The sequence below is a fragment of the Anoplolepis gracilipes genome, chromosome 1 (assembly GCF_047496725.1).
Source record: "Anoplolepis gracilipes chromosome 1, ASM4749672v1, whole genome shotgun sequence".
Taxonomy (NCBI): Eukaryota; Metazoa; Arthropoda; class Insecta; order Hymenoptera; family Formicidae; genus Anoplolepis; species Anoplolepis gracilipes.
In genome coordinates this window covers 6,579,334-6,593,237 of record NC_132970.1, presented here as the reverse complement: position 1 = coordinate 6,593,237, position 13,904 = coordinate 6,579,334, and the positions used below count along the sequence as shown (strand labels likewise).

Sequence of the window (13,904 nt, the reverse complement as noted above, 5' to 3'; positions counted from 1 at the left end):
ATATACAGCAATGTTAAAATTTAATTTATTTATTTAATTTATTTTCCTAAAACTTTTAAACTTTTATATGTTAATAAAAATAGACAATATGAATAAATTATACATAAATTATTATAATAGATTATATATAATAGACTGTTAGTTTAATGTCGTCATTTTTATTTTTGAAATTACCGCTATCATGTGCTTGTCTCGAAATGGCGACTTCCGGCGACGCTCTCCTTTACCCATGAAGTATTTTATGAAAAAAGGCCAGGATGGCGGCTCTTATTGTCCGACTTCTCTATGACTGTACAAAGTTGAGTTCGCGAGCAGGAGAGGAGAAGTCGTTTAAACTGTTCATGATTTGACACAACAAGATTGTGGCTTCGAAAGTGTCGCCTCGATTAAATCACACTTAGACCCTGCTGACCAGAAATATCATACTGAAAGGTACAATTTGTCGTACGTTACCTCGTCATGAATCTTAAACGACGTTTTATCTGCCTAAGCCACATAACCTGACTTCCCAATAAATTTATCAAACCTTAACAAACAATGTGTAATTCTATTATAGACTGCTGTGTTTCATAGTAGTTTTACTCCTTTATTTATTTATTACGTGCTCACATCAATCTGCATTTCATCCATACGTAATATCTACAGTGATGAACTGTTATTGTTTACTCATCATCCATAACCTACCTACTTGCAATACTGACTGAGAGCTTATTATACAAAACTGTTAATTTTATGAAATATCATTCTTATATAATATGTATAGAATGCATTTATAAAGTTTTTAACAGTCAATAACATTTGCAAACAACATATAAACAGCTATTTATTATCTGTGAATTTACAGTGATATGAAGAAGGAAAGGCCGTGACAGTGGAAATTTGGAAATAAGAACAGCCTCGGTGAATGCAGGAATATGCCTTCAGCTACCGGTGTGTAAGATGTATATAAAATGTGTTACTGTTTGAATTATATACAAAATTTAACAATATTCTATAGACATGAAAACTTATGCACAATAGAAATAATATATGATATTTATATATACTATAATAGTATTCTATAGATTGAAAGTCATATATATTGACACTGAATCAGGAACAATGAAAGTGAAATATGCACATGTGTCCAGTTAAGAAGTAAAGGACATACATATTACAGGAATAAAGAAGCAGAGTAAATTAAAAGCAGGCTTCAAGGATAAAAATACTTGCAATAAAGGAAGTCTTTTGTAGAAGTTCATAATGATGTGATAATACATATTGAAAAAGATGCACATCTACTAGAAGGTGCAGCTCAAAATGTTTTGAAGATTGACAAGATAACAATCAATTAAAAACCATGTAACTTTATTACAAATAAAGAAACCTTTTTTCAATGTATGTATTTATAACTCTGCATATATGAATTTATTTCTATAAATTATAAGACTTTGTTTATTAAAAATCTCTCACTTTCATATGTTCCTGGTATTTAAATTATGACAATAGTTCATAAAAATTAAAAAAGAGTCTACATTGTACATAATTTTGCCAAATATTAAGCTAATATTTTATAAATTAATTGAATTGTACGCATTAAGATAAACATTGATGAATATCTTTGTAATTTTGTACATCTCTTTCTTTGAATGTTATTTGATTGTAAATGTTTAGGTGGGACCAACCCAATAGGGCAGCAGAAGGGAGGAGGAACTATGCCCAGTAATGAAGAATGTGGTATTAGAGATGTATGGGGACACAATCTGGAAGAGGAATTTCGCACAATTCGTCAAGTTGTGCAGCAATATCAATACATTGCAATGGATACAGAATTTCCTGGCGTTGTAGCTAGGCCTATTGGTAAGAATACACACTTTTGGAGAGTTTTGCTATTATTTCTGTAAATATTATATATTATATATATATAATATGTTATAAATTTTTGTTTTGTACAGGTGAATTCAGAACTAATGCTGATTATCAATATCAGCTCCTACGTTGCAATGTAGATCTTTTGCGAATAATTCAACTTGGTCTCACATTCCTTGATGAATCAGGGAATACGCCAGGTGGTAGCTACACAACATGGCAGTTCAATTTTAAATTCAACTTACAGTAAGTTTATATGTATCAACAATAATGTTTGTTCATACATTCTGTAAATGCATTGTTTAAAGATTTTAAAGGAATTATAAAATATAACGATAGATTTAGAAACACCTAATGAGCATTAAAAATGTGGATAGATTTATTAACAATTGACAATCATATTACATAATACAAGACACTCTTAGCAAACAGTATTTCTAAAAATTGCTATTAACGAGTATAAAAATCATAACTTTAGACAAACGTTAATTATCAAAACATGTCATTTACTTATACTTTTTTTTGTTAAAACTTTAATTTGAAATATTAGATTAACAAAATTTTAATGATTTTAAGATGTTTTCGTGATCGGAGAGAGGCATTTTCTCCAGTTTGCGAAGGCATTTAAATTTAGACGTGATCATATTGTTCGGATACGATCATTTATCTCTACGTTAAATATTTTTTTTATATGTATAAATATGAAAAAGATTTTTTTCTATCTTGTATATTTGTTAACAATACTGGAATTATCCAGTCTTATAATGTAATGTGTCAAGTTGTGATAATTAAGTCAATTATTTGGAGTGCCAACCAGAAAATCAAATGCTCTAACTGGCTCTAACATGGGGTGATGATCTAAATCTAAGCAGATCATAAAAATGACATGCACACTATATAATAGTTCACAAAATCCACAAATATTATCTCACCATTAATGAGTTTCCTTCTATAACAATTTGACATTTGAAAATAATTATATATTCAAAGCTTTTTTTAACTGTTTTTAACTTTTTTTTAAACAATTTTTTGATAACAAGATATGTGCATTTTGTTGTTACTAGTGAAGACATGTATGCACAGGATAGTATAGATATGCTACAAAATAGTGGTATACAGTTCAAGAAACATGAAGAGGAAGGCATTGATCCTTTAGAATTCGCTGAACTATTAATGACATCAGGAATTGTTCTTGTTGATGACATAAAATGGCTATCCTTTCATTCTGGCTACGACTTTGGTTATTTATTGAAACTCCTCACAGATCAAAAATTACCACAGGAGGAAAGTGAATTTTTCGAGCTGCTGAGGATATACTTTCCAACTATATATGATGTAAAAGTAAATAGAATTTTTAAAAAAGAATAAATAAAATTAAAAATATATAAGATATATAAGATATTTTATAATATGTTTTTTGTACACAGTACTTAATGAAATCATGCAAGAACTTGAAAGGTGGTTTACAAGAAGTAGCAGAACAGCTGGAAATTCAAAGAGTAGGTCCTCAACATCAAGCCGGATCTGATTCTCTTCTTACTGGAATGGTCTTTTTTAAAATGCGAGAGGTAATTTAATTTAATAGATATAATTGTCAGATAATTATTCACGTAAAGACATTTATAGTGTCGCTACATTCACGAAAACGGAAACGTATTTATATTTATACAGGATTGATTTTCTTGATTTTTATTTCAGATGTTTTTCGAAGATAATATTGATGATGCAAAGTATTGTGGACACTTATACGGCTTGGGAACGTCATTTGTCATGAATGGATCCAGTGGATACATGGACAGTAATGGAGATAATGCCTCGACATCGTAATGTTAAAGAAAGAATCAATCGTAACAGAGAGATTATTTCATTACAAATAAAATGTTACAAAAAAAACTTTTCACTTAATGATCAAGCGTTCATATCCGCAATATTATATGGACATCATTGCTGTAGGTTTCACACAAAAGTCGATTTAGACATGTCTCTTTCAGATCTATGAATCTTTTCTTTTTTAATTTTTTTTATTTCAATATAAGTCTGTGACTCTTTTATAGATTCCTTCTGTGATACATACCATCAATCCGAAAATATTTACAACACCGAACAGCAAAAATAAAAAAAAAATGTAATATAATTTTTTTTGTAAACATTTGGACAATATTGATATATAAGATACCATTACAGTACAAAAATTCCATAATTTCCTCCACTTTTAACATCCTGCAGTATACATATCTAGATACTGGAATGACACATACAAAACCACCTAACATCGCATACTCAAGCCAAACGCAATGTACATGCTACATTATGTATAAACGTATCTATTACCGTTGACACATACATATATATATATATATATATATATATATATATATATATATATATATTTATTCTATGATGCATTTGTAGCGTGATACATTTTAAGTATGAAAATCGTATACATTTTAGAAAACCGTGATGGAAATATGCGCCGTTTTTTCCCGCGTTTTTAAGTTAAACCATATATATATAAAATAGATATTGATATAAGAGTCATACATTTTTATTATACGTATAAACGAATGTTCTGGCGTAAGTGCATTCGTGTAAAAAGTTAGTAATATAATTAAAGACGAGGTATCCTTTATATATAATATTTGCTATATATACTGCACTGTTTTATTGTAAAATCTGTCGCGTCCGCAAGAAAGAAAGAAAGACTTTGGTACATTTTCGAACCAATATCGTACTAAAAATAATCTGCTTTGTAAATATCGGACAGTTGCAGAAACCGAATAAATAATTTGTCTCTAAAATGTCGATTTTTAATGTATTTGCGACAACAAGACCGTAAACAATTCAGTCATTCGGTTTATCGACAAAATGCACTTCGAATCCACTTTTCGTAAATGTATATATACGCATATATACGCCCTTTTTTTAAGTAAGTAGAACACACGAAGATCTCGTCCAATGTGCTGTGTTGCCTATCTATCTACCTGTAATAAGGAGATAAATGTACGTTATCAGACTAGAGCCGATGATATCAGAGTACCGTTATCGCGTGTTACTTGAATCTTCGTTCAGTTTCGTGGTGCGTACTAATTAGTTCGTATCGTTCTCATCGCTTCACGAAAATGCGACCTCGAGCGTCGTGGAGAAAACTCGATTGCATTTTTATATTATCGAAATGGATCGTTTTTTTCATTTGTCTTTTTTCAATAATGGCAAATGGTATTATTGCGCAAAATAATACGTTTGAGAAGTTCTTCGGATTGGAATCACACGAAACGACAGGGATTTCTATAGAAGAGTCGCTTCCGCCTGAGAAGGAGGTGGAAACTCCCTTGGAAATTGAAGATCTCGCTGAAGAGGAGAAGAATTTAACTCCAATTGAGAAAGAAGATGACGGAAAAAGTCCAACTCAAATTTTACCGGAAATTAATAAAAATGTTTTTGCAGCAAAAGGCGAGACCGAGAAAGAGAAGGAACCGCCCTTTGTTCAAATTTCTGGTAAAATGGCAGACGAGAAGAATGGAAAATATGTAAGATACGGTAAGTAATTCGTTATCAATGGGTGTGCCCATTGTTTCGCAATAAGTAATATGAGTGAGCGATAATGAGTACGGAGTTCGCTTGCATCAATTTTTTAATACGTGCATTTTTCTGAAAATACGGTTTTCATAACTTAAAAACATAATTTAATTCGACGCACAAATCTCACATATTAAAGTTTTTTACTTTACGTACGAGACAATCTATATCGTAGCTTATCATGGATCAGTGTTTATCAGTTACTCACTTTAACATGAATCAAAGATGATTCATTGGATGAGACGAACCATTTTGATAGATTATAAACTCACATTTGAAGACTGAATTAAATATTTTAATGTGATCAAATATCGATTGCAAAATGTTGTGTATTTTGGATTTATTATAATAAAGAACGTCTATTTGTTTTATATGTACACATATATTGTTAAAAATTCTTTTTTCTTTGGGAAAAACTATAAAATATTATCCAAATACAAAAGTATTATTTAATTGACTTTATAATTACTTTAATAACATTATTTTGATCAATCTTTGTTTGATCCTGCACATTGCACTACGCTTGTAGATTCAAACTTACCCGAGGCTGAGAGGTACGCGCCACGTCCAGAGGACAATCCGTCTTTCTACAAATTAACAGATATCAGATTAAAAGAAATTCGTTCACAGTTCATGTATTGGTATTTTGATAAAGGTGGCGATGATGATTTAGGGGATTACCAAACGCCTTTGCAGGCGACAACGCTACAAATCCACAAAAATTTGAATTTTCAATTGCCTTTTTTTGGCTACAGATTCAATTATACAAGAGTAAGATCCCATTTATTATTTTGTTATTTACTTGTATAATTTTTACAGTATAAATACAATTACTTTATAGTTTATCAAAAGTTACCAATAAATTCCTTTTTATATATTTATGTTAAATTTGAGAAATTAAAAAAAAAATCATTATTTTAATATTTTTATAGTATCTGAATATTTCAATAGTTTAAAGTCTATAAATAAAAATCTTATTGTTGAAACCAATTAAAAGAAATGTTATATAATATTTTAATTACAGTTAACTGTGAACGGATACCTGGAATTTAGCGATCCACCAGAGTATTTTACGTACCCTCTCGTTTTTCCGATTAAAGATTGGCCTAGGAAAAATGATCCCAGTTTCATTGGCATCTTCTTCAGTAAATGTCGTATAGGTAGATTAAGAAATACCGATCTCGATCAGAGGAAACCGGGAGTGTATTTTAGGTATGCGCATGTACATATATATAAAATTTAGCGTAACGTTCAAAGCATTTTTACAATCTTGCAAAAAGAAATTTTTTTTAATTTCGAAGATGAAAGAAACTTATAGAAATCTTACAAATTTTTATCAGACTCGAGAGAGATTTGCAAGGAAGAACTGATCAGTTTGGCATAGAGATGCGAGAGCGTCTCATGTGGGACATTCGCGAGGGAATTGTCGGTGCTGATTCTTTTGTGCCTAAACACGCAATAATAGCAACCTGGAAAAACATGTCCTTTGCTGGTGGAATCGGCCAGTCTCTTCATAGAACTAACACGTTTCAATTGGTTTTGGCTACCGATGAAGTATTTACTTATGCTATATTTAATTATTTGAATATACAATGGACCAGTCACACGGAGGCAGGTGGCGATACGACACAAGGCGAAAACGGAGTTCCTGCATTCGTAAGTAATCGCAAAATATTTCTTTGCCTGCAGTAATAAATAAGAATTATATTTCTATAAATAAATGTAGTGTAACATTTTAATTAAGTTTCATATAATTATAAATAAAAATAAATATACATTTTTTGCATAAGATATGTTTTAACAAAAAACAATATAATATCTCGCGCATCGAAAGAATAAAATTCATAATATAAAAGTTACTAACTTAAACTATCCGGCATTGCCCGGGCTTCTTATATGTTTCATAAGCATTTGTGGAAATGTTAAAATCGAACCATAACATTGAAATTAATTTACAGTAATATAATTTGTAAATATAATTTACAAAATTATTTATATATCACTTTGTTTTGATATGCTAAGTGCATGCATGTGTTATTGTAACATGGCTAATTTATTATTTTACTGTTTTGGAACACATAAATATTTTTGGTTTTTCCCTCTGGAACGAAAATCTATAAATGTTTTAGCGTGCTCACTTTGGAGCAGACAATAAATAGTTAATACACAATTGACCATGGGAAAAACTTTCTTAAATTATCATAACGTCAAGGGGATGAAATTAGAAGAAGGAAGTAGAGTGTCCAAATTTTATGGTAGCCTATATTTTCTGCAGGTTCTAGAAAATAATTATGCAAAATTTGATCCAGATCGGTCAAAAGGTTTAGGAATTTATAGGGAACATACAGACAGATAGAGAGTCTATTTTATATATAGAAAATTTATGCAAAACATCGTTTCATACGCTTTTTAGGTGGGCTTCAATGCTGGGAACGGTACTCAGAGTTATGAATATAAGCCTTACTCTCAGGCGACTACAATTCGCGATTTAACGAGCAGAGGATGGGGGAACGGTTTTCCAGGTCGACATATTTTCAGGATAGACGAGAAAATAATGTTGGGTACTTGTAATAAAGACATTGGTAAGATCTATCTTTAAGAAATATTAAACAAATAAATGAAATACAATTCTTTTAATGAAAAAATAATGATACACAGCCGGAGCACACTTACCGCTGGTTTTCGCTCCGGAAAGTGGAAACATGTTGGGCGGTACCGTTGTCAACATCACAGGACCTTGCTTCAATGAATCCCAAAAGATTAAGTGTCGTTTCGAGAACGAAGTTGTTATGGGCACAGTAATAGACAAAAATCGTGCAATTTGCGTACAACCGTTCTTAAAATACGAAGGCTACATACGTTTCTACATTGCCATCGACAGTGGAACTTACGATTGGAAAGGAAAATATTTTGTTGGTAAGATATCCCTTGATTTCATTTTTATTCTTCATTACACTTATTTTTTTTACTTATATTACAATTAAAATTAATTATTTTTATTATTCGCAACAAAAATCACGTAAAATTTTTACTTGTGCAGAAACTCCAGCTACGGCGATAGAGAGGATCTTTTTCAATGACAAAGAGGCCGTTCACATGAAAGATCCTGCAGAAATCAAAATCACATGGAACGCGTATAATTTGACGACCAGTCTAGGAGCGGGAGTGCAAATCTCGTTGTGGGGATACAGAGAAACCAAGACGAGACCCGAATTTGAATTTATAACAACTTTGGAGGTTTGTATAAGTAGCGAGAGTAGAAAAGATAAGAAACAGCGATAAATTACGTTGTAATATTTATATTTTAGAGATCGCATACCAATACTGGTAGTTACATCATAAAACCAGCCAAATACCGAGACGCGTACAATCCATATCATAGCAACATGATTTTTGGCTTCATACAGATCAATCTGACCGAACCGCACTTGTTTTCTGGACTCTCGATAACACCGTAGGTTTTATCCGACAAAAAGCTTCTGATGGCTCGTATGTAAATAGTATTTAAACAATTTTAATTTTATACAGGAGCTTGTGGAGCAGGCCAATTCCACTCGGTTGGTATTTTTCTCCTCAATGGGAACGACAATACGGATCAAAATGGTCTCAGAAACTCTGTGATAAATGGATTATGAACGACCGATATCTTAAGAACTTTGCCGCTGAGGTAGCACTTTGTCCTTGCATTCTGGAGCACGCTCTGTACGATAAAGGCCGCTACCTTCCGGATTACAACTGCGACAAGGATTCGAATATAGATTGCTATTATAATCACTATGCGTCTCACTGCGTGAGGACAGGCGCACCCAAGTAAATAATTTATTTTTTATACTTTGAAGATCATTTTTATCTATCCTTTGTACATAGTAACTGAAAAAAAATGTTGTCTTATTTGTAATTTATAATAAATCACTGTCTGTATAATTAAATGCTCAAAATAATTCTGAAATTACATTCCCATCTTTACTACGGTATAAAATTATGTATTTATGTATTTGTATTATTTCAGTTTGGACGGGTCGGAACAACAATGCTGTTACGATAAAAATGGTTTTCTGATGCTGACTTACGATCAGCAATGGGGTTCGCGACCGCATCGATCGCATAATTTAGGCTACTTCCCATGGAACGAGGCTAACAAGGTACCAACTCTTTCGCACTGGTATCACGACGTGGTACCCATGTATACATGTTGTCTCTGGCAAGAGGAACAGGCAGTCGGTTGTGAGACATTCCGATTCGAGAGAAGACCGTCGCAGGATTGCATTGCCTATCAATCACCGGGAGTAGCGACGGTATTCGGTGATCCCCACTTTGTTACCTTTGACGGTGTGGAGTATACTTTCAATGGTAAAGGTGAATTCGTTTTGTTACGAGTAAACGATCTTAGAGACAAACTCGATGTACAAGGTAGATTTGAACAAATGCCCGCCAACGCTTACGGATCAGTGATGGCGACACATCTTACATCAATAGCAAGTAAGTTTCTACTGCTTTATATGAATTTTTTAATTTTAATTTATTTTATTTAATTTTCGGACTTAAATTATATTCTCAAGTTTTTATATGTAATATTACTATATCAAAGGTAGATATAATTATAATCACATATTATGTATAGCTAGAGGAAATAACTCTGCCACCATCGAAGTTCGTTTGAGACCTACACATGCACAATGGAGATATCGACTCGATGTTTTTGCGGACGGCCAAAGAATATATTTTGACAGGTCATCCTTAAAATTCCAACATTTCCCCGGGGTTGTTGTTTATACTCCCACATATATTCTGAATCAAAGCGAAGTCATTATCATGTTCGACACCGGTGCTGGCGTAGAAGTCATCGAGAACGAGGGTTTCTTGTCCGCTCGAATGTATCTACCGTGGACGTATCTGGTAAAGGATGCTCATTTATAAAAAATAAGTTCTATAAAATAAAAAAAAAATATGTTTCATAAAATCATAATTAATATATGTATATACAAAATGTCAATATTAAATGATAATACATGCTAGAGGATATTATTTATCAATTTTAGAATAAAACCAAAGGATTGTTCGGGATTTGGAATTTTGATAGCACAGATGATTTGATAAGCCCGTTAGGATATCAAGTCCCTATTAATAGCGTGAATCACTCGGAGACTATTCATAAAGATTTCGCGCTACATTGGATGCTAGAAGATAAAGAGAGCAAATTATTGGGAGCGGCTTTGTTCCACAGGGAATTTGGTAGAACAGCGAGTTATTATGCTAATCGGACGTTCGTGCCGGAATATCGAAAATACCCGACAGAAATACTTCCTATAAATAGAACATACGACATAAATCGTGCAATCGATTTATGTGGGGATTCGTATCAATGTCAGTACGATTACGTTATGACATTAAATCGGGACTTAGCGCACTTTACCAGGAATTATTACGATACTTACACTCAAATCAGTGCATTAAATAAAAAAGAAAGTAAGTAAATGCACGGCAATATGTTTTTTATAAATAATTTATATAAATCTAATTGTTCTCAAACACATATTATATGTATATATATACACACACACACACACACACACACATTTAAAAAAAACCTAATTTATTAATCATATAATTTTGAAGTTGTATCCTGCGGTGTACTGGAAACACCACGGTTCGGACGTAAAAGCAATTTCCTGTTTATCCCGGGGACGAAAGTGAGTTTCGAATGTAATCAGGATTTCACACTTGTCGGTGATCAGCGTCGGGTATGCACACCGGAAGGCCGATGGAACACTCCGGAGTACGGGTACACGGAATGTCTTCGTGAGTATACTTATGCTTATTAAATGCATTAATTTTCCAATGTAATCTCACCTGCTTAACGATCCTAAACGAGAACAAGGAATGGAATAAAATACAATATGTAGAGGAAGTGTATTAAACGGTAGCGCATTTAGCGGACCGTTTATAATTCGAAACGGAGCAAGTTCCAACAATTTGTTTTAAGAGTTAAATTGAGTCCAAGCTTATATTCTCAGCGAAAGTCTATTTTTGCAAAGCGAGTTTATAGAATTGCTGAGAGTTGAGTGATGTTAAATAATTTAATATACTTTTTGTGTCTCTCTCTTCTTTTCTTCTCTTATCTCTCTAATATTTGTCGTCCAGTTTAATAATATTTTTTTAACGAGGTGTAAAATGAGGTTGAAGGAGCAAAAAAGAACGGAAATCTTTAAAATGAAAGTATGAACTTAAAATACTACAAATGCATTAGTTTTTTAAGTTCTTTCATTTTTAAAATTACCGTTTACCTGCTCCTTTAACCCCTTTTTGTACTTCGTTTATTTTTGTTGGAGCTTATTTTGCTTTTTTGCTTCTTCCATCGATCGTTAAATTAATGTGCTTTTCCATACATGTACATCATACGCGATTGAAGCTTATTATATAAATATAGGTCGCATCGAGTACGTTCAGCGTACAGCGTGGACCGTAATGGGCATTATTAGCATCGTATTAATTCCTATCGTGGCATGCATCGCTGGTGGTTTTCTTTATATAAGAAGGAATCAGATGCGAGGAGGTTCCACAAAATCATGGCGCTATTCTGAACGCGAGTCTGGTATCGACAACGAATCCGTATTGAAGCAGACCGCGCCGTTAAAGTCATACGACGATAGGGCTATTACTCCAATTAGCGACACTAGCACAATTGAAACTAATAGCGGCACTAGGAAGCGCCGTAGTTATGACAAAGTATACCGTACACACGAACCTTTACCCAATAGACCGTACATTGACTTCGAGGATAAAGACTTTGATCTAAAGGAATCTATTTCACCCACGGGATCAGATTCGGGCGCGGATTCGATTAGAAAAACGAATAGTCCCGCTAAAGAGAGTGACGTTTAAATGACGTTTGTTTCAATAATATTGTAATAGAAACGAGATATATTCTAGTAAAATTACTTATAGTTAAGTTACATCGTTACATGCATTTGAATGCAATACGTATGCGTATATCATGTGATCATAACAATATACATCTTGATTTCAAATAACATACATTTTGCATATGTCAAATTAATATCGATTATATGTAGATTCATTGTCAGTATCAATCAACTTTGCATCGATCAAAATTTAACAATTAGCTGTAGATAAGCTATATATTTTTAAATTTCGAACGATATAATCTAAATATAATTTTATTGTATTTCTGTATCGTTCGGCATCAGTGTTCGTATAAATAATAAGAATACTACTGTTCTTGCTGTGGAATAGAAATATATATAGTTGCAGTATTAATTGTATTTAGAATACACAGATATAATATCATTTATTGATATAATGGTAATTAATACGTTTCAAAAATATTAAATAAGCGACGATTAAATGCAATAATATCTAATGTTTAATTGTCATGGCCGGTTTATTTAGTTGTAACAATTACATTTCCTGCAATTTAATTATATACCATATATTTATATTTACGTACTGTAAAAATTTATTTTAATAAACTTTTATATATGATACATCAATTAAAAAAATATATAATGGGAAATTTCTATTCCACATGCATGTGCAGAATGTTTATAATAACGGAAACGATACACATCATTATGATGTAACAGTATAATTAATAGCATTAGAATGGAATGGAAATTTCCACCAGAGTTATTGTGAATTTTTCCTGTCAACAACTCCTTTTTTCCTCTTCTAAATTAAATATCCTTAAATATCTTAATTACGTTGTCACAAAATCCGTTCACGTACGTCAAATTGGGCGGAATAGAATTTATTATAGTAGAAATTTTTCTTGCATATTTCGAAATAATTTACCTTAAACTTTGCAAACTTTCGCCTGCTGTTAATATGATACATTTAAACCATAAGTTGTTTTTATTTAAATAGTAATTTTTTATTACCCCCAATTATTTAGGTCAGCAAGAATACAGCTCTCGCGAGGCAGGCATTACAACTGGCATAATATTCGCTTGTGTGATTCCTATTTTGTTGGTGATCATTTGCGTTGGATACCGAATTCTCAAGAGCCGTAAAAACGAACGGGAACAAGACGAAATCCTAGCGAGGTAATTCGCGTTATTATCAATTATGAGATAGAAATTTTATACACGCGACTACAATTCTAATACATTATTATATAATATAATTGAATTTTAGAACACGGCAAGCGGAACTACAACGATTGCGAAAGATTGGCGAGGAGGAATCCATTCCTTACGGGGGTCCGAGTAAAGCTACGGAGATCAATTAGATTTTATATTAAAATTTTAGGAATATAAAATTTTTGTATTTGTTATTCGTATCATTTTGCATTATTTACTCATAATTTACCACTATCCAATATCACACACACATTTCATTCTTAAATTTATTTAATTATATATTTTTACGAAGGAGTAGATAATAAGCGGCATATAAAAAGACTTCAAAGAGTTTTATATATCAACAATACGTAACACAATTATAAGAGAAAAAATATTATA

General features: G+C 32.1%; 2 protein-coding genes across 4 annotated transcripts; both read left to right on the top strand.

Annotated features, from left to right (window-relative positions):
• The first annotated feature begins 273 nt into the window (after positions 1-273).
• Pop2 (CCR4-NOT transcription complex subunit Pop2) lies at positions 274-4,646 on the top strand. 2 transcript variants are annotated; one of them, XM_072887651.1, is made up of 7 exons: positions 274-432; positions 845-930; positions 1,654-1,839; positions 1,935-2,094; positions 2,913-3,189; positions 3,276-3,416; positions 3,547-4,646. In XM_072887651.1, exons 2-7 carry the CDS (start codon positions 915-917, stop codon positions 3,673-3,675), a joined length of 909 nt encoding a protein of 302 aa, XP_072743752.1. In that variant the 5' UTR covers positions 274-432; positions 845-914; the 3' UTR covers positions 3,676-4,646. The 2 variants fall into 2 exon arrangements, with proteins under 2 accessions (XP_072743752.1, XP_072743761.1); XM_072887660.1 differs by lacking the exons at positions 274-432; positions 845-930 and adding an exon at positions 1,073-1,377.
• A 264-nt stretch (positions 4,647-4,910) lies between these two features.
• On the top strand, positions 4,911-13,715 carry Mesh (sushi domain containing 2 mesh). 2 transcript variants are annotated; one of them, XM_072887637.1, is made up of 15 exons: positions 4,911-5,385; positions 5,954-6,195; positions 6,449-6,636; positions 6,765-7,080; positions 7,838-8,006; positions 8,083-8,340; positions 8,465-8,661; positions 8,733-8,878; positions 8,953-9,234; positions 9,434-9,903; positions 10,046-10,320; positions 10,464-10,890; positions 11,041-11,223; positions 13,337-13,487; positions 13,579-13,715. In XM_072887637.1, exons 1-15 carry the CDS (start codon positions 4,968-4,970, stop codon positions 13,670-13,672), a joined length of 3,816 nt encoding a protein of 1,271 aa, XP_072743738.1. In that variant the 5' UTR covers positions 4,911-4,967; the 3' UTR covers positions 13,673-13,715. The 2 variants fall into 2 exon arrangements, with proteins under 2 accessions (XP_072743738.1, XP_072743729.1); XM_072887628.1 differs by lacking the exons at positions 13,337-13,487; positions 13,579-13,715 and adding an exon at positions 11,852-12,860.
• The last annotated feature ends 189 nt before the right edge of the window (positions 13,716-13,904 follow it).

Bases quoted from the DNA above. Each gene is read 5' to 3' on its own strand.
- Pop2 (XM_072887651.1), top strand. The intron at 1,840-1,934 runs GTAAGAATACAC...TGTTTTGTACAG, and splicing joins CGTTGTAGCTAGGCCTATTG to GTGAATTCAGAACTAATGCT. The intron at 3,417-3,546 runs GTAATTTAATTT...TTTTTATTTCAG, and splicing joins TCTTTTTTAAAATGCGAGAG to ATGTTTTTCGAAGATAATAT.
- Mesh (XM_072887628.1), top strand. From the start codon at position 4,968: ATGCGACCTCGAGCGTCGTGGAGAAAACTCGATTGCATTTTTATATTA. The intron at 8,662-8,732 runs GTTTGTATAAGT...TTTATATTTTAG, and splicing joins AATTTATAACAACTTTGGAG to AGATCGCATACCAATACTGG. The intron at 11,224-11,851 runs GTGAGTATACTT...ATATAAATATAG, and splicing joins CGGGTACACGGAATGTCTTC to GTCGCATCGAGTACGTTCAG.